The sequence below is a fragment of the Anas acuta genome, chromosome Z, assembly GCF_963932015.1.
Source record: "Anas acuta chromosome Z, bAnaAcu1.1, whole genome shotgun sequence".
NCBI lineage: Eukaryota > Metazoa > Chordata > Aves > Anseriformes > Anatidae > Anas > Anas acuta.
In genome coordinates, this window is record NC_089017.1 from 44,688,958 (window position 1) to 44,713,612 (window position 24,655).

The following is a 24,655-nucleotide window of genomic DNA, read 5'->3' on the forward strand; positions in this document are numbered from 1 at the left end:
AAGAGGAAAGAAATGGGGAAGAAAAAGGGAAAGGGCAAGAAAAATGTAAATGGCAAGGGGAAACAATAGGAAGTTAAAGGAAGCTGGCACAGCTACAGCTACAAGGTAGCACACTGCAATCCAAAAGCTATTATCTCATTGAATAAACAAATTATTGCCTGAATAATGGCTACACTAATTTATACAAGTATTTCTGTATTTTAAAAGGTGTATCATCTCAGTCTGTTTCCACTCAGAGCAATTAGAAAACTGAGAAAAATGCAGAAAGGTAGGCATTGTTTCTGATAAGTGATTAAAGTCATCAGACATTAATAGTTACTTTCCCCATGTCTTTGTGTCTTCAGATTGATTAAAAGAAACAATCAGATTACACATGCTTGTAATTCGTGTTCCTTCCCACACATTGCACATGAGTCATATTCTGTATTTTTTTCAACATTAAGTCTTGCAAGGTTTTGTTTATTGTTACTTAGAATACAGAATATCCTGGTGACCTTGAATCTTTTCTGTTGTCAACTCTCATGTTTTATTACAAGAAATACTATATTATGTGTTCAAACAGTTCAGTGAGACAGATTCTATGAAAACTTTCCCAAACACAGTGATTGCAAGGAGCACCTTAAAAATAAAATCAAATTTAAGTTGAAGTATCAGAAAGCAAAAGACCTAATATATAGATATACTATTTCACTTATTTTAAAAACAGAGTCATTTTTTAATCACTGCAAATGATTAAATGGCAATACAGTATGCCACAGAAATGATGTAGCACAAAATTAATACGGTATCATTTATTACCACATACCTTTAGAAGTGAACGTCACTCTGGTACTCCAAGACTATCTGTATGTATCTCTACATGTATATCTGTATACTTTTGCATATGTATGCAAATCTCCCTATACATACATACACATGCACATATACATATACATATACTACAGAAAGCTGAAGGTCCTTATTTTCTGATCCCTTTCAGTCTTCTTTCCCTCTTTCAATTCTAGTCCAGTATAAATTAGAGTCATAGAATCACAGAATCATATAGGTTGGAAAAGACCTCCAAGATCATGAAGTTCAACCTTTAACCTAGCACTGCCAAGTTCAGCATTATATTATGTCACCAAGCTCTACATCTACACATTTTTGAGTATCTCCTAGTTGAATACCTCCTAGTTGACTCAACTACTTCCTTGGGCAGCTTGTTCCAATACTTCACAATTATTTCAGTGAAGAATTTTTTTTCTAATATCCAACCTAAACCTCCCCTGGTGCAACTTGAGGCCATTTCCTCTAGTCTTATCACCTGGGAGAACAGACCAATGCCCACCTCACTACAGCCTCCTTTAAGGTAATTGTAGAGCGCAATAAGGTCTCCCCTGAGCCTCCTTTTGTCTGGGCTAAATAAACACACTTCCCTCAGCTGCTTCTCATCAGACTTGTTCTCTAGACCCTTCACCAACTTTGTTGCCCTTCTTTGGACATGCTCCAGCACCTCAATGTCCTTCTTGTAGTGAGAGGCACAAAACGGAATACAGTATTCAAGGTGTGGCCTCACCAGAATCAAATACAGGGTGGCAATCTCTTCCCCAGTCCTGCTGGCCACACTGTTTCTGACACAAGCCAGGATACTGTTGGCATCTTGGCCACCTGAGCACACTGCTGGCTTATGTTCAGCTGGCTATCAACCAATACACCCAGGTCCCTTTCTGCCAGACAGTATACCATCCACACTTCCCCAGCCTGTAGTGTTGCATGGGGTTGTTGCGCCCCAAGTGCAGGACCTGGCACTTAGCCTTGTAGAATCTCATACAGTTGGCCTTAAGCCATAAATCCAGCCTATCCAGATCCCTCTGCAGAGCCCTGCTGCCATCAAGCAGATCAACAATCATACCTAACTTGGTGTTGTCTGCAAACTTTTGTCACTGTGTCTATCATCACTATGTCTCCCCCCACATCCAATAAAGGATGGAGATTCTCCTTAGTCTTTTTCTTTTTTATGTATTTATAAAAACATGTTTTATTGTCTTTAACAGCAGTAGCCAGATTGAGCTCCATCTGGGCTTTGGCCCTTCTAATTTTCCCTCTCCACAGCCTCACAACATCTTTGTCCTCCTGAGTGGCCCACCCCTTCTTCCAATGGTCACTTTATTTTATTTGTTTATTTATTTTACTTTCTGAGCCCTGGCCACAAATCTCTGCTCAGGCAGGCAGGTTTTCTTCTGGACCAGCTCATCTTTCAGCATGTGGGGATGGCTTGCTCCTTCACCTTTAAGATTTCCTTCTTGAAGAGTGCCCAGCCACTCCTTTGCCCTTCAGGACTGCCTCCCAAGGGACTCCTCCAACCAGTGTCCTGAACAGGCCAAAATCTTTCATCCAGTTTCAGAGTCTTTCTTCAGTGATTCAGCAAGGAATGCATACATTTCACTAGATGCAGACAGCTCTTGGCAGATTACAAACTGAAGCATTATCCTGCTATATCATCCCAAAACTATATCACTCACAAGCCTCCCTCAGTTGCTAACCATTTGTTTTTCACATCAACTAAATTATTTTATTTTCCTTTCTCCTCTCCTACTTTACTGTAGATGCAAAAGTCATTTCTAAATATGTAAGCACAAACTTCACTGACTTTCTAAGTCATTATTAACAATTGTATTGTGTCATGTTACACAGTACAATGAAATTATCCATGGGCATGACCTGTAATAAAGTGTCTAAAAATGACCCATAGATGTAATTTTTGGAGTGATTTTTTTTTTTTTTTTTTCACTTCAGATGCAGTATCACAAAGCAACTCTGTAGATTTTCACATATCTGAAATAATAAGGTCTGTTCCATATTCAAAGATCATTACACTGTCAAGGAACCATATATATATATATATTTATTTATTTATTTATTTATTTTAATAAGAAAGTGATTCAGTACTACAGCAGGAAAGCCTTTTTCTTCCAGAAAATTGTCTACCATCTTTGGAATATTCTAGACAGCTCAACTTAAAACTATTCTAAATGGGATATTTTCTCTACAGTTTCCTTGATAAACTGAAATTAAGGTACCAGTAACTGAACTGCAGTTACCCCTCACTGACACCACTGATTTATTCAAATGTTCTGCCTCTGCTAAGATATGAAATATAGCACAAGAGATCCTTTGTTTCAAAATGAACAAAAGAGACAAATATGTGTGTATATATACATAATAATTAAGTGGGTCATTCATCAGTCTGGGAACATTCTAATTCTCTAGAGTCCAAGTTAATAAAGAGTTTGCTTTTATTTGTACATCATGTTAATAAAAATACTGATGACAGTTTGCTGAAAAGACACAGATTAGGATGAGCTAGAAAACAATCACCTACACTACTTTTTTTTTTTTTTTTTTTTAAATGGACAAATATAATTTATAAGGTTGGTTAGTTCAAATCGTTCAGCTCCTCTTGTTGTTTTGGCTGTTTTAAGTTACTACAGCACAACATTTTTTCTCCAGTGCAAGACACAAAATAGAATCATAGAATACCCCAAGTTCTTGGAAGAGACCCACAAGGGTCACTGATTCCAACTCCTGGCACCACAAAGAACTACCTAAAAATCAGACCATATATCTGAAAGCATTGTCCAAATGCTTCTTGAACTCTGGCAAACTTGGTGACATGACCACCTACCTACAGATCCTGTTCAAGTGCCCAACCACCTTTTCTCAGTGACGAATCTTTTCCCAGTATCCAAGCTGAACCTCCCTCCATACAGCTTTGTGCTGTTCCCTCTAGCCCTGGTCAGCATTCTACTGTGCTTGCAACAACACAACGTATGACGGCCTCACTTTAGGAAGTATTCTCTTAAGGCACTGAGGCCTTTCTCAAAAATACAGAGTAAATATCTGAAGTCATCAAAAACTGATTGCAGAAGGAAAGCTTTCTTAAAAGACAAAATAATAATTTGCTTATCGTTCACAACTAAGGTAAATTTCCTATTAGACTACATTGCTGCAACTGCAGTGTTTGTGATTGAGGTAGCTCCATCACAGTTGTACCGATCTGTTGATACAAGGATACTTGAAGGGTATTGCAGGGCTTTCTGAGGAAAAAGCATTAAAACTGGCATAACTTTTGGTAGTCCTCCAACTGCAAGAATGAAAACCATATGTAATTTATCTTCCAGTAGATATTTAATGAGTATGAAGATTATAAATGAGGGAAATTTTAAACACTGTAATTTGCTGTAGTTTTAAATGCAAATACATTCACAGAGCTAATTTTAACATTTTTATCTAGATTTTATGTATAACTACTATATGACATCAATTAGCTTTACCTATAACTAACTTTCAATGGAAAGTGAGCCACAGTAAATAAAATGGATTTAACTATATTGACACCATTTTCATGATTCGATCTGTAAGTATTTATCATCTGTATTATTGTCCAGCTCATTGCCAAGCTCCAAACCTGACAGGAACAGAGATATCCACTGCCACCATAGAATACCTATGCAGTAAATAAAATGCAATAAATAAGAGAAGGAGAGGAAAAGGGATGATAATTCCAACACGTGCTAAAAACACAGCTAAGCAATGCACAGAGTGTTCTATACATATGAATATCTAAATAAACTAAATATGCAGGAACATATGCCAACAGCCTATGGCACCAAACAGTCATGTTTTGAATTTCTGCTGTATTCACATGGCATTTCATCAACTAGTTTCCCATCACTACAGAACCTAGAGGTATAAGACTAGGAGGGATTTCAAAGAGTCACTTAGTACACATCTTTGCTGGAAGATAAACTGCTATCCCTGGCAGCTGAACAAGCTGCAGCAAGTCAGCTTGCTACTGTGCAGCTGCTGGTACAACGTAGTTGTCTGCAAGCATATTCTTAGTATACTGCAAAAGTGGAGTACCTAGTTAACATCTCCTCCACTAAGACCTAAATTTCCTTACAATCCCTGAGTTAGGAAGGGCTCAGCACCTTGCCCAGACTCGCAATCATAGATAGCTCAAACAATTTGTGTCCTCTGATAATTTGTTTATGTTTTTGTTTCTGAGTGTGATTAATAGTTCTGTCTGGATAATTCCAAAGACAATATTTGTAATATGATTTTAGAATAACAGAACGTTAGAACACCATTTCAAGGGTTTTAAAACTATTTATTTTCCTGCACTGTGATTTTCTTTCATTATTGAGTGATTTTTAAATAAAATGGGGATTCAATCTCTACTTAATATTTGTAACGGTAGAAGTGAAATTTTTTTTCAATGCCTTTCTGAAGCATTAATAAGACAGCACTTCATACCTTACACCTGGACTTTTATTTAGTGCATTCAGCCAAAATCTTTGAACCATATAGGAAATATTTGCATACATTATGAATCAGTTTTTGACACACTATTCCTCCATTCTGTGAGCTTGTTTCATTTGTATAGTAATTAATTGACAAGTCAAGATCTGCCTTATTATACTAAATAGCACATAGCTGGGATTCTTCATCTGCCAGTCTTTCCTCCTTAAGTGTTCTTTGTAAACTATGTGGACTATTTGCATGATTAAATCACTGATTAAAAAAAAGTCTTTTAAAGGGCCATCAACACTATATTAATCAGGTGTGGGAAGAACTCGTGACTGCAGCTGTATAAAAACGTATTTAGCAGTTTCATTAAAGGCATCCAAGAAAAAAGGTTAATTGTCTTACTTTTACCATTTACACAGCAGGAAAAGTGGAGAGAAGCAAAGGCAACTTCAAGCAAAGAAGGTATGAAGTGTTCCTTTATTGAGGCATTGATGAACCTAAAAGCAGTATCAGGGCCTGAGACTTGCAAAAATCTGTTAAATATAAGATATGGACAGACCATACAGGATTTACATTCATGTATTTACAGGAATGCATATGACAGTACATTCACTGGTTATCTGTTGACTCATTAGCCCTGTAAAAAAAAGGGGGCATCAGGTAGTTATTAGGGACACTATGAAATGAGAGATAACTTATTGCCATTAAATTGATGAATGCAATATTTTTTTCAAGATAATATGCTTCATTCAATTCACCTTGCACAAACACTTTGTTATAAACTTCATCTAGATTTTTTGAGTAACACATATAGCCAAATTTAAAAACAAAAGTGAAGGAAAATTTTATTTTTTTTACATCTGTCTTGAACTGATGCAGCATATGAAGGAAACAGGAAAACTTAGCAACAGCGTACATTTTCCAGCTCAGGAATCAATTGTTTACTATTGCAGTACAGCTCACTCTCACCACACTTTCATTAATGAATCTCCTGATGATCTAATAGCATTAGATTCTAATGGTATTGATTCTAGTGGGGAATGTTTTTTTTTAGCTGTACTTTTATTTCCTCAGAAAATATTTACCAATAAAAAAAAAGTCACTTTTGTCAGTGTTTCACCCAGAAATACAAAGTAGATCATTGTATTTTTAGTGATTGCCCTAGGAGCCCAAATGTCAAAACAAATTACACAAAACTTTCCAAAGGTCAGTTTAGAGAATTAAAACATGCACAGATTTTTATTTATTTATTTATTTATTTTCATTCTGAAGTATTCTGTGAATATGAGCTTCTCTTTGCAAAACTATGAATGTGATTTCAAGGCTCCACTATCAGGACATCGGAAATGGTGTGGCCAGCAGGACTAGAGAAGTCATTACCTCCTTGTACGCTGCACTGATAAGACCACACTTCACATACTGAACAACACTATTTCAGTTTTGGGGCCCTCACCAGAAGAGGATAGGGAGTTGCTGGAATGCATTTAGAAAAGTGCAATGAAACTGGTGAAAGGAGTAGAAAACAAGACATATGAGGAACAGCTAAGTAAACTCCCTTGTTCCAGTGGAAACTCCTATTGGGGCTGTTTCCTCTGTAGAAAAGGGGACTGAAAGAAGACCTTATTGCCCTCTATCGCTACCTGAGCAAAGGCTGTAGGAAGGAGGGAGGGTATCCACTCCATGTGTTAATGACAAGACTAAGAACAATTTATAGTACAGAACGTCAATTGAACAAATCTGTGCCTGCTGACTCATTTTTCCTTCTCTACTTTACTCAATCAGATTTTCTTCCTTCAAAGAAACCTGTTTCCAGGTGGGACACACAGTTATCCAACATACCTGCCCTTATACCCCTTCCCACGGCACCTGAGTCAACAGCGGGGAAATGTGTTCACTCTGTTTGTTGATGCCAGCAGTATGAACTTCCTTGTTTTCTCCTTTTCAATTACTATTGTTCTAATGCAGAAGAGTTTTAATAAAATAAATCCTTAAGCATCTTTTCTAAAGTCACTTCAGAGCTTAATCCTATCCAAAGAAAACCTTGGCCAAACTAGTTCTAGTAAAGAGATTGGCTTGCTTCAGCTTAACAAAATTAAGCCTGAAAGCTGATATACAAAATCTTACATGTTTGAGGTAACCCAAGGAAAAAGGAAATGTTACTGATGCCAAAGGATAACACCGGCTCAACACCAAATGGAGATAAAAACAGGATTGATACTTAAGAAGTTTTTGAAGCAATGATTTTTTGAACTGTGAAATGGACTTTGAATACAAGTAGAGGTGAACTCCAGTTTTAATAGAGAGCTTACCAAGTTCATGCAAAGGATTGTATATCAAATAATTAATGTCATAATGTCTGACAGGTTGTGACAGATTTCTAACAGGTTCTTAGAAATCTAACAGGTTGTGACTGATTTCTAACCTGTATTTGTAAACCATTTCAGGATTCAGGACACCTTTATGGAAAAGCATGAAAGAGATGGTACATTTCAACTCCTATCTTTCCAAAAGCTTCATGTCTTGTTATATGTAAGTAAATCCTTACTTCAAATTAGAAACAAATTTTGTTGAAACCCCCTAGGGAAAATACATACACAGATTAGTAGGATCTAAGGCCTTTGTCTAAAGAGGAAATAGGGAGCTACATCGAGCTGTCCTTTCTTCTCATATTTTTTAGAGCACTCTAACATGAGACTTTGAGCAATGTCAACCAGCAAGACTAAATTATTAACTTGCTGAAGACCTTTAGTAGCCATTGTAGAGCATGATCCATTTTCTAGCTACTGATAGCTAGTAACCATTGGTACTGGCTGTTGTACTTTCACTACAATCAAAAGAGAGGAGACATTTAGAGGTGGGCAGGCATGAGGATTACTCACTGTTTTATGAGCCCAGAAAAAGCTAAAAGCATCATACAGTGCATGACCTTTGTGCTTGTACTTAGAGGAAAAAAAGGATTCTTTTTCTAATGAGTGGTCTTTCCAGTCAACAAGTTACTAAAACAAACTTGATGCAGAACAGGTTTCAGAAGAATTCCATTGCAAGAAGTTTTCAAGAGCTATTGCAGATATGAGTGAGAGGCAGAAAGATCAAACAAGACAGAACCCATACAGGAAAGCTAACCTAAAAGTCTGGATGCTACCACAAAGACTTGACAAATGTTCATTTCAAAATCTATGAAATAAGAAGCATCAGAGAACTGTGGCCTCCAACTGTAGAAAAACACCATTTATTTCAAATTTATAATTAAAGAAAAAAATGAGCAGTTAATAGAATTACTGTGGTTTTAATATATGCTTATTATAAGGGCTTTAGAGTATTTGAACCTTGAGAACACTGTCTACATAGCATCTTCATAGAAGTTTAGAACTTGTATTAGCCAGACCTTTTTCATGCTGCCAGTATACATACCACTTTTAAGCAGATTAAACTTAACAAGAGATAACTTGGCAAATTATTTCACTAGCTTGAAAAATAATGATGGATTGCACAACCTACTCAGAATCCTTCCACTTATATGTGTGAACATGTTTCTCTTCCAGTTCAAACTTGAGGAATAGTTACTACTTTTCAAGTACAATCTAGCTACATATCAAATTCATTCATTTTATATACATAAAATATTTTTATATTTTAATATAAAAAATATAAATATATTTTTATATAAATATATATATATTATATTTTTATATTTTATAATATATATATATATATATATTTTTTTTTTTTCTTGAGAAGGACTATTAGATTTCTCTTTAGTCAGTAGTCTCACAGAGCAAAGAGTTTAGATATGCCAGCTCTTGGAAAGTACTCACATAACAAATAGAATACCTATTTAATGATGGTTCGGTATAACCGTCTTTATTTGCAGAACTCCTTCAACCTTATGATGGTTTTGGAAGGATTTAAAAAAGAAAGACTTTGTTTAGAAATGAAGTACATTAATCTATCATTGTTGCTCTAAGACACTGAACCAGATAAAATGAACAACACAAAATGCCATACTCAACTCTACGGAGACCAGTTTCTAAAGGACAGAAAAAAAAAGAACAATTAATATCTGAGTCTGGAAACACAGCAAAAGTTGGAAAGTGTTAAAAAGAAGGGGATGTCTTTGGGGACATCATGTTGGCCTACAACGAAGAAAAAAATCCTATTAAAAAAGCTGGGCCTTACAAATGTTCTGATTTTCTTTGTAGTCTCTAACTTTTCTCCATCCACAGCCACTAGTGATCACTGGGACATCAGCTGTGTCCTCTTTAATACAAATACATTTTCTTTGCTGAGACATTCATGGATAGGGATGTAGGACATATGAGCCTAACTCTACATTAGTTAAATATGCTCCTGAAAATTTTCAGAAGGAAAAAAATAATAATCCATTGTCTTTTTTGCACTCCTAATCATTTTGTTAAATTAAAAGATATTACTCCTTATGCTTAATACAATATAGTTACTCTCCAGCAGTTATTAATTTTATGAATTATTCAAAATAAAAGCCGTTTATGATCATAATTTACTTTTAAAAAAACATTTATTAAAATGATTTACCAAGTAAGGTAATCTATAATGAAAGATTTAACGTGTTTTATTAAAACACAACAGGACAACCTGCAGCTTATAAATGAATGGAACAACAGTTACCAGCATTAGCAAGATGAATTTTAGTTTATATTGGACTATGAATGCTTGTTTCATATTCATTTTGACACACTGAGCACTAGCACTTGACAGAAAGTCAATTGGGCTTGCTATGCAACAGGTTATATGCTTGACCCGTTCTGTCTATTAGATATATTCCATATTACATTTTGAATTAATTCCAACAAATTTAATTTAACCTGAATATCTCAGATTCTCTCAACTAATGGGTAGCTCTAGGAACATACCACAAAAAAAAGCCAGACCAAGAGTTAATTCAATTAATCTGAGTCAGCTGTACGTGGTTTTTATAACAGGTTCAGCACACTTAGTATTTGATAGAACAGATAGAACATCACACCGCTGACTGCCAAGGGAAAAGAAGTATGCTCAAGTTAGGGCTTACACAGTTTCAGGGAGGAATGTCATTTTAACAAATGTTGCTTTGTTGTCTGGTATAGCTCTCTAACTAGAACAAAGGCATCTTTCCTTTGAGCTGCTAATCATACCAAACTGCTTAAAAATTATAAAATATGTTCCATATGGTCTAAATATAAGGAAATTCCACAAGTCAAAGCAGTGTTAAAACATGACCTACAAAACTGTAGACCTCTCAATTATATTCCAAGAAACAAAGTTTTGAAAATTCTAAAAGGGCTTTTAACAGTAATAAAGGCTTTCTGACATTAGTTAGTGAAACTTTAACAATATTTCTTCACCAAATCACTTTGATTCACTTGTTAATATCTGAATCTTTTCTCTTAATACTTTTATTTTTTGCAATTTATTTTTTTTTACAATTTAATTTTTTACAATTCAAACTTTGTTTTTTTTTTTTTGGCGCGGTCAATAGACCACCAAATACTTGAGAAACCTCACATAAGATGAAGGGCAGAGGAGCAGGCTTGGTATAGTACAATACGGTACTTCTCTCTTAACATAACCACAGTAAGAACAACACATATACAAGTAACTTACAGATAAATAGCAATCATCTTGGTTCTACTTACCACTGGTTGGCTGCAAAGGTAACGGCAAAGTTCTCCAATGTATTGGATGACAGTCACATTGTATTTTTTGCAGTCATTCCAGAACTGACTAGCTGAGAACTTCTTTCTTAAGACACAGGTTGCCCCTTTAGGAAAACAGAAAAATAGGAAACGAAGCATTTCTCTATGTGGCAGCTTAGCTAGCCATATTTGTATTTAGCAGTCTTTTTAATTTCACCAAAATACATTTAATTCTATTCCAGAGTACAATACTTAGTCTGTACACACACTGTGCTATATACATTGTCAAAATATACATCCCTAAGTTCCTTTTTACACAAATAAAAAAGTAAGAACACTTTTTACACAAGTAACTGTAATAATTCTTCTCCAATACCACAAAGATAGTCAGTAAAAGAGATCCTTTGCTATTACAACACTCTTCCACATCCCCCAAAATTCATAAACATAAAGCTATTCAGAAAAGCATATTTGTTAATTTGCAGTTTCCCTAATGGCAGTGAGCCTAAATGTGTTTTAATACAATTTTATAATAATTAATACTCTGTTAAAAAGACAATTTAATGAAATGAGTCCTACCTAATTCGATGCATCCACCGATGCCAAGGAGAGATGCTGCACTGTGATAAAGAGGCAGGGTGATATAAATGATGTCTTCTGCAGTAGCACCAAAAGCCCACAGTCCAGCAGCTCCTTTAAGAACCTGCATGTGACTGATGACTGCTGCCTTTGGAAGACCTGCAATGAAAACAAAAAATTTGCATAAAGCCTCCCTTCATGAGAAGCCTTTTTTTTTTCTTTTTTTTTTTTCTCCAAAGTCTCTGTAATTGTAACAGAATCAATACCATACAAATTTTCAGACAACAATTTAGTTAAATAGACAACTGGATGTTTAATACAGTATTGTGTGTTTCTGTACACATAAACATGCAAGAGCCAGTTTGTAATCTCATGTGTTAGTTATTTATTCTGATGTAAATCTATTCAAATAGGAAGAAATATGAAGAAACTCCTCAGCTAACACACTATCAAATTACACAGAACCAAAAAAGGGTTAAAAACATTCATTATCCATATGTACTTCTTTTAAAATATAGCAACATCTTTCAAGCAGGAGCCAAAGTGACTGCAACGTAGTTAAGAGCTAAGGTACATGAGCTGTACCAGGCAAAGTAGTGGATGCTTATCTAAAAACATGCTCATCTAAGTCTAGATAGTCTTTCAGAACACTATGAAGACTATGTAGAATTTGACACAATCCAGCAAAAGATGTTGAGAGTCCATTCAAATTATATTCTTCCATACGAGATTCTTCAGGTTCAGCAGAGACTTTCTGTTCAGGAACACGAAGACTCACACAGGAGTTCATTGGACTTCTACTCTGGTACATACTATTTTGAGTGCGTATTTTAATGTGTTCTTGTTTGATATGTGTTCTTACATTCATTCAAAATGATTTAGTCCTACTGATGAACAGTGAGAACTATTAAAATTTCAAAAGCTATAAAAGATCAGGAAGTTTTATCACCTATTCTAATATAGCCACTGTTACTTTGAGGATTAACTGAACCTGTTAACTGGAAGTGTAATCTCTGGAGATTCTAGCTATGCTTCAAACCAATTCCAAAACTCACACTGAAGAGAAACACTGCAGAGAAAATGCATTAAGCCTATGTTATCAATGAACATATAGCAAGAAGGAATTCCACTGGAATATGTTGCTCAGAGTGGCTCTGGTGTCTCCCTCTTTGGAGATCTTCAGAAGCTGTCTGGACATGATCCTGGACATCCTGCTCTGGGTGTTCCTGCTTGACCAGGGGGGAGCAGGAGGTTCAAACCTCCAAAGATCACTTCCAACCTCGACTATTCCATAACTTTGTGATGCTGGAGAGTCCTGAGTTTTTTTCTTCTGCCCTATATTTTCCCTAGGGGGTTTCAACACAAAGAGCTGACTATAGACCGTGCAAGGTAATAATTTATTTCAAATAAGTTTCAAATACACCATTGATTTTATACTAAAAACTATGCTCTGGTATTATCAAAAATGTGAAAATGCTGAATTATTTTAGACTAGAACTAGTTATCCCACACTTCTCAAGCTGAGTCAGTCTTATTCTTCTAATTGCATAGTATGAAAAAAAAAAATATAAATGTAAATAAATGTAATATATGTAAACATTCAGTTATATTAGTAGTTTTTCAACACACCTGACATCTGGACGATATTAATAGCTTTAAAAATATATATTTTATGAACATATATACACACACTATTTTAGTGTGTGTATATATGTACACACTCTTTCAGTTTCTAAATTTTCCCAAGAATTTGAAGCAAATAAATTAAATAATCATTTATATTGAGGAAACAAGCCATAATATGAATCTTCATTATAATCCTTCTTGTGGCTACTGTAGTGTTCAGCTGAAGGAGAATGCCAATCTGCTTATCTTAACAACATCATGCTGCTTTTCATGTCACTGATCACTTTTTTTTCTTTTTTTTTTTTTTTTTTAAGCCTTAGCTTCTTAGCTACTGGAGGACTGGTAATAAATTCAGCCATCTGCTTCTAAACTTAAAGGCTAGTAACTTAATCCTATTTTCTGTCACTACAGTGACCTGCGTAGAACTTAACTCAAGGAAGAAAAAGTAAATGTCAATTTGCTAGTTTTAAGATTGTTTTTTAAAATTCTGGGTACGTTAGCTGTACTGTGGCATATGATCACAAAACAGCACTTACTACTGTTGAAAACCCATAGAATAAGCAAAACATTTTATAAACACCTTAGCACTATTTGTACAACCTGACAAATAAAAAAGGCACATAAAATATTTAATATAAAAGTCAACTATAACAAGCGTGCTTATTTCCTACCAAAAGGATATGAAACAATGATATTCAATTATGAAAAGATTAACAAACAGACTAGAGTGTCAGAAAATCAGGTTTCTAGATGAATGCTTTAGGAAAATATTGCCTCTTTAGCAGACCAGTACCTGTTGTTCCTGAAGTAAATATATACAAAACAGATGACTTGAGGTTATTGGCAGAGCGTTGATTAACCGGAACAGGGTCTTCAGAAACAGCCTCCATTTTGTCTAAAAGCGTATGCACACTTGGAAAAGTTGAGTCTTTGGTCATTATCCAAACACTAATGTCCTTCTGGAGATTAGGAAGAATTTCTTCTAGTGTCCCAAGCAAATCTTAAAGATTAACATAAAATAATGTTACTTACATCACATCCTCACAAAACTAAATGCAAGTAAGGTATTTTTCCTTCAAAAGTTCTAATTTCTATAATAGAAATAGGGATTGTATTTACCCCTATGAATGTAAATAAATAAAAAAGTAAAATAATGATGAGTTGGAATGGATATTCATTGAAAACTAGATATAAGGTGGTAAAAGTACTGATTACTCTCTGACTCCACAATGTATAATTGTCGTCTTGTCCTCAAGGCAAAACACTGAGCCTTGATTACTAGTTCCTGCTTCCCACTGCATTTTGGGTAACCCTTTGTTATTGCTGAAATCAGAATGAAGTGTTGTTAAGCTTTAAATTAAAGATGAACAAATCTGTTAAAGATGCAGGGCAAACATATAGGTTTTGTTGGAGGCAATCAACAGCAATTGTTCAAACAGTATTTTTTCATTAGCACAGAAGTGACTGATTTGGGGAAAAAAAAAAAGTATCATGTGAAAAAAAGTAAAATGTATCATGTGTACCTGTGCATGATTCAGGTGTCCGTACACCTGCATCATGTGTATGGACACCTGAATTTCAGTGAATAGAAATGTGATACTGACCTGTGGCTTATTCATACACTTCTGAAAAATCATGTGGCTCTTTCTGTGATTGTTTCAGATATCAGTATTTATATTTGAATGGGATTTTAGGTATATCAAACGATTTTATTTTCTTATAACCAAACATTCACTCACTAAAAGGAATTCATTTCATTAGCTTTTACCTAAATATAAATACAAATTCACTGTTATAAAATTATAACAACAGTAGTGTAAATAAGATCTATTTTGTTCATTTAAGCAGAAAAGAAACAGAGAGAGAGACCTAGATTAAACAAAAAGGAAAAAAAAATATATATAAGTAGAGGTCAGTTCCTAAGTAATACATTTGGTATTTATCTTTTTAAGCATTTTTACAATCTGTCACTTTCACAGAATACTGGACAGGCATTAAAGTACTAATCCAGCAAAATTCTCAAGAATAGTCGTATTGCTTTCAATAGAATCATTCATATACTTAAAGAAACATTTACACTTAAGTGCTTTGCTGGATCTCAGCCTAAGCAATTAATCTTGTAAATATCCCTGTGGGTATAAATGTATGTTATTATCTCATTTTTTATAAATGAATAAACATAAAAAGTTGAAATGACTCACCCAGAACCTCATAATGAGGCTCTGAAAGAGCCAGCATTTGAACTCCCAATGTCAACCCCAAGCTCATTTTGAAAATATTAAATATGGGTATCATTAATAGAACTCACTCTCATATATTTTGCACCATATTAACGCAAGATTTTTAATCCTTCAAAAAATTTTTTGCTAGTGACAGACTGCTGTAAATGTTTTAGTGAATGACATACTAATCTGTTACCGTAACAGAGAATAGCGTACTGTCCCTGACTATATGTAGGTCTTACAAACCTGAAGCCAGAGGGCAAGTTCTGTATATTTTGTGAATGTTTAGAAAACATTCTGATAGGGTGTGACATAAAAATTTTGGTGTCCTAGCTTCCTTACCCTGCAGAATGATCTCAGGAAGAAATTACCTAAATAATTATGAAAATCTAAAAGATAGCCTCTTGTTTGAATCACCAGAGTACAGTCCCTTTTCACTACACATAGCAATACAATAATTAAAGTGAATGCAACGTCATGTTAGGGACAGTAATGTCAACTGCAGGAAACCTGATGCACTAAAAATCCAGGTTCACTCATGAGTAATTCTGCTTTGCTGTCACATTGTACAATTAGGGCATGTTTTTCTAGTCATAAGTATTAAAATATAACAGTAATATTTCTCATGAAAAACAGCCGTTAATAGACCAAGCGTGACAGAATAACTATGTACTAAATAGCTTCCAATTGTGATTTTTATCTTCCTCTTAAATGTCTTGTAAATACACAATATAAATATAAATATATAGTTTGTGTAGGTACAAGTTAGGCTGAGAATCTAGCAAGGGAAACATGTGTTTGAATTTGCTGGAGTTCAATCTCTCTTCTCAAAAATAGTAAAAGTATGTAACATCCTCTGCCACTGTTTGTTGATGCATTGGCACTAACTACAGTGCCAGCAAAGATGTTAAGGATTTTGAATTATTAATGCCAAGGATTTTGTGGTTTCTCCAACTTACAGCAATCATATACACCAGACTGCCAGACTCAGATGGCTGTCCTGTGTAGAGACCTTACCAAATAATCAGCATGATGTACAAATATTGAGAAAAAATGTGCAATAAAAGTTATCAAGCAAAATTTTCCTGTGTAACTGAAGTGTAATTGTAAATGGAAGTTTACATATTGTTGAATTACAAACTATCCTCTTGCAAAAGGCCTGAAAAACAAACAAACAAACAAAAACCAATCCCCCCCAAAAAAAACAAAACACTTTTAAGTACTGCAGATACTAAATATGCCATTACTGAATTTCTTTATTTTCCAGAGCTAGATTATTTACTCCTTGCATTGCCTTTAATTGTTTTGCCTTCCATGTTTTTTAAAGTGATAAAGATGGCCAGTGTAATACTGGCCAACTATTGTTTTCTCTACAGAAGACATTTTTGTTCAGAACTGCACAACAGAAATATTTGTGAATTCCTTCATACTTCTTTAGTATTCAGAAATGCTAGATAAGATGTGCACCCACTTCTCTAAGTGTTTGAGTAACATGAACTGCAAGTTTATCAAAAAGATTTCTCTCTTCTGTTTCATTTTTTCCTCTTTTCATTTGTGTCTTTTAAGGAAGGAAAATAGCAACTACTGATTTCAACTGTACACGCATAATCAGTTAAGATTCAAGAGTGACAGGAGGACATAACTCCCTTTTAGTAGATTGAAACACTTTTGCACTAAATAATTAAGATCATTGTTCAAATTAGGCATGCACACTGTTCACTGTTTCTCTAAACACACACACATATAACCTAAAGCTTTTTTTGTTGTACAAGGCCTTACTTTTTTTTTTTTTTTTTTCTAACTGCTATTGAGCACTTGTTCTGTGAGTGAATTATACAATAGTTTTTTCTTTTGTGCTAGGGAATCTAGTACTCAGAACAATATGTGAACAGTTCGTAATGATATGTTATCTTGAAAGAAGTTTCTAGCTAGATAGCAGAGAACAATAAGTCATTTCCCAAAGAAGAAAGAGTAATTTAAAACAGCTGTTTTCAAAGTGCCAGAAACTTAAAATTACTTCTGGAACAGGCATGAGCATAGGGTGTTTGAAGATAACTCTTAGTTGTACTAATATATTCCCAAAGAATAATTCTGATGATAGTCAACTAATGTTTTGTTCCGTGAACAAAAAACTTCTGTGCCGGATGTTGTGTAGAACTCATTGGTCTTTACAAATAATCTTGTCCATGTGTCAGGAATAAATAGCCCTCTTGGAGGATCTACAGTTCAATTATTTTTAGAAGTACCTTGTATGTGTACTCAACCATATAGTAAAGCAATAATAGTAAATCAATTTAGCTATTTAAACTTGTGGTTTCTCTCAAGTACTTGTTGACTCTTTAAACTATGAAATTATACTCAGGTTTTGGTTTATTTGTTTTGGAGGACATGAATATTTATCTAACGTTTGGCAATGTAGTCAGAAGTTCTGTGCGCGCTGTTTACATATTTTATATGTGAATATTCCCCATTTGCTAACTATTTGGCTTCCACTGAAAAAAATCTATTATTTTGTCGAAATTAATATGCTTCTTCAAACATTTTTTTCTCTTGCTTTTATAGAAACTTATTGTTTAAAAGAAAGTTTTTGAAACTGTGTTACATTAACTTCACATGAAGTTACATCTTTTGAGAAAACAAGTAAAATATGTTTTGGTTTTAACCTACTGTCCTAGGCTTCAAGTTGCACAAAGGGTTTGTTATATTAATTTCTAGCAAAGAAACAATGCAGCCTATTGGCAAACAGACAAGTCCTACACTGATGAAAGGAATAAATGAGGTTATGAGATCTAGTTGTACTGAACAAAAAGTTACTCAGAGAGCAAGCAATATGAAATGGTTCTTAACAAATCTGATGTGCACTCTGAATGATATGCTCCATAAGCTATGGCAAGTTCAAACTGTTTCCCACACTGCCTGGCATCAGAAAAATTAGTTACCTGTATTACCTGATACCAGTTACCTGATTAGTTACCAATCCCTAAATGTCTCCTTACACCTAGGGTCTATTCTCACTAAGCAATAATAACAGAAATCTCATTTCATTTGCAGATCAGCATCAGTGCTGGAATCTCGAACTGTCACTGTAAAGGCAGCACAATAAAGGCAGTACAGCAGAAACCAGCTTGGGAATCATAGCAGGCACTGTTTTCTGATCAAGCACTGTCTTAGAGACACAGACTGAAAGAAAACAAGTGATCAAACAGATACAGCGTCAAGAGTCTGTTCTGCAGGTCTTCTGTGATTTCCTTTATCTGGATGTTTAGGTCTAGATACCTTTAATCGTTTCTTCCAAACTTAAGAAAAGATGGAGGTTTTGACAAAATCTATTCCTTTTTTTTTTTTTTTTTCCAGATGACTAACATATGAGAGATGACACTGGTATTCGTATATATCACCTGATCATAATCCACAAATGCCAAGAATATTTTCCTAAATCTCTTTCTCCAGGAATTGTCTTAACTTTACACCTGTCAGCAATAAACCCTGGTTCTGAGCTCAAATGACAAAAAGTTCAGATTACGCTCACCAGCAGCAGAAAGCACTGATGATGCCTAAAGAGTATGGAACCCTGGCCAAGAAAATGCTATACCTTGCACAGCTGTGAGAATGGCAGAATCACAGAATGGATGAGGTTGGAAAGGAACAACTGCTGGAGGTCATCTTGGTCTGAAACAGTCACGGTTTTGCCTAAGCACAGTCACCTAGAGCAGGCTGTCCATGCGTATCCATACAGCATGTACTCTGAACAGCATTTGCTATCAGGACTGTTGTAAACCAATCTCCTGGAGCTTAGTAATGCAATCCTTTCACAGCTGAATCCTTGAATCAGAAGTCATGATGGCAATCAGGGATGTCCTACAAAGATCTGAACTCTTCTGTTTATAACATACTATAAACACACCAACAAATTCAATTTGTACCTTTATACTGGGTCACTAGGTTATGAACGTATTACTTCTATACAGCTTTTGTCCTAAAGGTAAAATGTAGTTCCTTGGTCAGGTAATGAATAGAAATAGTCCCTAGAAAGGCCATAGGGCCTTAAAAGATAACACAGAACAGTATCTTACTCCTCTGTTTATCGCACTTTTTTTTTTTTTAAAGGAATACGGGCAGCAGAATCTGGTAATAAAGGTAGTACAGGTAAGCACCTTATAAACAGGTCAGATTCCTGCTAAACTGATACTAGCAGTCTTACAGAGAGAAGGCATACAGCTTCCTTCTCCTTCACAAATTCCTTATTTGCTTGCACATTAGTTACCTGTTTTATTAAAAAGGCGGTTTCAAACTCCAACTTTTGAATCTCTTACAAAAAACATTCCCCAGAATGGGAGTGGTGACAGAGAGTTTCTGGGGATGGAATACTGAGAATGTTACACAATAAATTAAAGTAAGAGCTAAAAATCCCAGAGCAGCTGAAATGCTCTGAGAGCACAGCAGGAAAGTGATAGTAGTTAAAGCAAAAACTCATTAATTTCTACAAAGACATGTGCAAATTCTAGCAAGGAAAACAGGGTATAAATATTAGCAAACCAGAGAATCTCTTTCTTTTACAGCCAGTGCTTGAATGAGAAGGAAGGAACCAAGATACTAGATTATGCTAAATGAACTACAAGAACATTGTTATCCTATTAAAAATTCAGCCTTTTAGAGATAACCATTTCATACAAGAAACCAATAAAAGGAGAAATTCTGGAGCTTGAATAACATATCAGAGTCTGAAGAATCAAAGTTTCAGTTACAGAGAGGTTGTAGAATACCTAAGTCGAAACCAAATCCCCAAATTTAAGTATTACTAAAATACCCCAATCTGCAGTTAGATAAAGTATTCAAAATATCAGAGAATTGTCAGAACTGAACAAGACCTGACTGCAAGGGAAGATAATACTGTACTAATTGAACTGTTCTACCAAATCACATCCTCTGAAAAATATGCAGACAAAAAAGACAACTGAAGAGTACAAAGTCCCCAAAATGGGATAGATTTTGGAAGCATGGAAGGTATGGAAGAAAATGCAACCATAAACAATAACTGGACTATTTGGATAGGGGCATCACATTCAAAAAAAACTAAAACATTTTTGAAAAAATTACAGGATGCACTAACAAAAGAATTCACATACAATTGTTGCACACAGAGACACCAACATATTCCGAACAGAGAAGATTTAGCAATAAACAATGATCTGTGTGAACTGTTCCAGATATCAGCAGAAGGTGGGAAGTCCCTTTCAACAGAAATTAAATCTCAAGTGGATTTAAATGCATGTTCCAGACTTAATGTGTCATTACAGACAAGAATTTCAACAGCAAATTTGGTCGTGCTGAGCACAGACAGTTAATGACCAAATTGTAAAGAGATGATTTATGCTGCGCTGCAGTATAAACTAGTATAAACTAGTATAAACTAGTATAAACTAGATAAGAGGTCATCTGAAGTCTTGAAAAGATAGCTTTGTAACTGTTTTAATGGAGTTGCTGAGTCAAGCCTAAATTTGTCTGTGGGGTCTGCAAAGCATGCATACAGCTGAAAAATAGAATTTCCTCTATCCAGAAAGAATACCTTTATAAATTGATGTCTAACAATAAAATTAAAATAAATAAATAAATAAATCCTTATTTGCCAAACATGATTCTAACTATGACAACGATAGATATTGGACCACTGGTTGAATGCTTTTAGTGTATATTTTTTTGCTAAAGAATGTCCAATTTAGTGGAAAAGGTGCAAAGCACACAAGGAAAGCTCAGGTCATGCCTACTGTTAAGGTAGAATCCCTTTAAACACAAACACTGGATGAAAAGATGTTAATACACCTCTGGTAATATATCTAATTGACTGTGTAACTTCAGTGTTAAATACTGCCCTGCAATTTTCATAAACGTTGGGAAGTGTTATGTGTAATAAAGATGTATAATACTGTGCTTTTGTTGCAAGTGATGTGAGTTAGTCCTCATGGCCACTAAAGAGCACATGAGCCTTCAACTGCAAAACTCAGAGACCCCTTTGGAGAGGCTCCTCCATTATATGACAAGGCCAACAAACAAGGACAAACAGAATTTCCAGTTCTGTCACAGAGATGCACAAATTGAGCCTCCAAATCCTGAAGAATACTGTAATGCCTTGTAGACTTGAGGGACCGATTATCTTAATGCACAGAATGAAATCCGTGAATAAGGTTCACCAACATGTAAAAGACCAACTCAGAGACTAGCTTGTTGATACTACATGTTCACACACAGCTTTTCCCCTGTGAGCTGAGATGGCCAGACTCTTAAAACAAGTTTGTAGTTCAACATAGTCACTACAACTAGAAGCTGCTGATATCAGATTAAGAGTGGAGCAACACGGATCCTGTTCCTGATTTGCATATGCTTTTCTCATTCATTATTTAACCTCTCATTTTAATAAAGATGACCTCTAGATACAAATTTTGATCCAAAGTTCTCTTTAACCGCAGTCAATGATCAAGAAATGCCTTAACATTAATTTGATTCCTCAGTCACATTCAAAAGCACATATTCAAAGAGGGTATGTTAAATGAGTTTGTTTTTTTTTATTAAGTAAGAAGGCAAAATTAAAAATTGCCAGTTCAGAAACATTTTAATCATTTGCTTTGGGATTATATTTAAATTGGCTCATTTTAATTAACAAGCACTCTATTCTTAAACCGCCATGGCATAAACAACTGGAATTACATAATCTGAATTGAAAAATATGCAAGGGAAAAATATTAAACAAAATTGTTAAAGCATATTTTTGCAGCAGCTGCACAGAGCACACAAAAGGAAATTCCACCAGTTAGGTGTCACTGATGCAAACAAAACTCCACAATCTTTTTAACAGAAAATGAAGCTGTGAACTAGAAATACGGCATACTACACTTGAAATAATAATTTTAGAGAGGGAGGACAACACTCATATTTTGAAATATCTTCCCCCATCCAAAAAGTCAAGGTTCTGTGTCATTTTTTTCGCAATTGTAGTTTTACTTGCAATTAATCATAAATGCTGAGATGCTCAGCAGCACAACTTGACGTTTTATATCTCTGGCTTTGGTTTATACATCTATATAACTGAAGCTCAATTACAACATACAATGCACAATGTATCTACATTAAGGTTTTAAATTCTTTTGAAGCATGTAATAAATAATGTAGTACATTGGAAACTTATATAAAACATTGTTATCACCTATTCAGACACGGCAGTTTCTTCTACAATCTGATGCCAACAATAATTTGCTTATTGCAAATCTATCTTCTGCATCTCTAAAACTCCCAATTTTAATTATTGGAAAACAAGTATACCTCTGTGCATAGTGGTACAGCAGAATACGTATAATATGTAGCTTTGGCCTTCTAGATCATAAAGGAATTGATCACTACAACTATGGAACAGAAAAAGAAAGTTCATGACTTGGATAAGATAAAAATTGACTATTTAAAAAGAATTGGAAATTATTCTTAATTAAGGTCATTTTAACCTTTTCTGACACCTGTTTGGCAACTCTTGAAGTAATTAAACACTTGGGACAGGCTACATTTAGATGTTGCAAACTTTCCAGCAACCTATACTTTTAAGAACAGTTTAAAACAATGCCCCCAAAGCATGGATATACTTGACTCTGGCTAAGTGGCTTAAGCTTTATACTCTCTTGAAGTCCCTTCTAGCCCTAGATCTCTTTCTTTCTGTGAACATCTGAAAATTTGGTTTTCAGTGTAGGAGCTGAAGATACATATACAGGGGAGATGTGACATTTAAAGCTTTGGATGTGCAAAGTAACTGTATACTCTACCTGCTCCCACAATCAGTATCTTGGGCTCACAGCTACTGAGACAGTGCAGGAGAGATCTGGAGCGGACATTGAAGTTGAGGAAAGCCACCACGCAGCCCAGCTTGGCGAGTCCAAACCACACATGGATGAAGTCGGGCTCATTGCCCATCAGCAAGGCCACTGTGTCACCCTTTTTCAGAGCACCGTGGTGAAGGAAGACCTGGGCTACCCTGTTACTCCGCCTGTCCACATCCCGGTAGGTGTGCACCTTCCCTTCGTAGATGAGGAACGGCTTGTGGGGCTGCTCCTCAGCCAGCTTCACAAACTTATCCAGGACGGTGACAATCTTCCCCCGCAGCCTGTAGATCTCCACTTTCAGCCCATACATCAGTACTTTCAGCAAGTATCTCAGGTCAGCCCAGAAGTAGGGGAAGAGGAGTTTCTGGATGAGGTGCAAGGAGGCAATCCCGGCGGCAACGCCTGGAACCCAGGAGGGCAGCATTAGGAACGGAGCAAGGCTGTCCCAGACACGCATGTCCCCACAGCCAGACGGCTCGAGGCACGGAGTCGGCACCTGGGGAGCCGCCTGGCAGGGAGCGGAGCCTGACAGGAGACCCCAAAGAGGTCGAGGCTTTCCCCTGCCTCTCCTCCTACAGACAGGAGCGCCTGCAGTCCGCAACAACACCCCCGCCGGGCAACTGCAGCGCGGGGGGAACCCAGCCAGCCGCCGGCTGCCGCAAGCCGCCCGCCTCAGCCCCTGCTCGGCCGCTCTCTCCGCCGCCCGCCCGCCGCGACCAGCCCCGCACCTGCGGAACGGCACGCCCCGCTGGGAGCGGCGAGGGCGGGCAGGGCTGGGCAGGGGAGAGAGCGGCCCCCTCCGGCCCTCCCGCCCGCAGCTCGGGGCTGCCGGGGCCGCGCTGCGCTGCCGGCGAGGCGGGGGCGGCCGCTCCCTGAGCCGCTTGCATAAGGCAGGGAGCTGCTGCCTACACCGCCTCTCTCCACCCCCGGCGGCAGCAGCCCCGGGGGACGGTGCCTGCGCAAGGCGGTGGCGGCCGAGCGAGGGCTGTTTAGTCCACATGGAAATGTAGGGTTGGTTCAGGGTCAGCGTACCACAGAAAGGTCTTAATTCGTGCCGAAGGAATGACACCAGCAAAAAGCTGTGGGCACCTCGTCGTGATGTTGATGCTGCTGCTGTTGAAGTCTGTCATTCCAAGCATGTCAACATGTTGATGGAGCCAGGCTTCCATTGTGGTTGCCCTTGGATTGACACATAACCATAGTCTCATTAAGACCTCCAAGATCATCTGGTCAACACATCCCCCTAAAACCAATATCACTCATTAAACCATATTCCCTAAGCACCACGTTCAACCTTTCCTTAAACACCCCCAAGGACAATGACTCTACCATCTCCCTGAGCAACCCATTCCAATGCCTAAAAAGTGATGCTCATGTGTTTTATTGCAACTGAGCCTGTAGTCACACAAACCATGAAAAACTGAGGTTG

At 36.4% G+C, this 24,655-nt stretch overlaps 1 protein-coding gene across 1 annotated transcript in view; it reads right to left on the reverse strand.

Annotated features, from left to right (window-relative positions):
* The window catches only part of LOC137848219 (long-chain fatty acid transport protein 6-like), a 41,378-nt gene extending 17,156 nt beyond the window's left edge, over window positions 1-24,222 (reverse strand). Inside the window, exons 1-4 of the mRNA XM_068667210.1 lie at window positions 23,170-24,222; window positions 13,939-14,145; window positions 11,520-11,678; window positions 10,941-11,065 (exon numbers count right to left, since the gene is read on the reverse strand). Of these exons, the coding sequence (XP_068523311.1) occupies window positions 10,941-11,065; window positions 11,520-11,678; window positions 13,939-14,145; window positions 23,170-23,683 (1,005 nt within the window). The 5' untranslated portion in view covers window positions 23,684-24,222. The remainder of the gene's footprint in view (window positions 1-10,940; window positions 11,066-11,519; window positions 11,679-13,938; window positions 14,146-23,169) is intronic.
* Window positions 24,223-24,655: the final 433 nt, after the last annotated feature.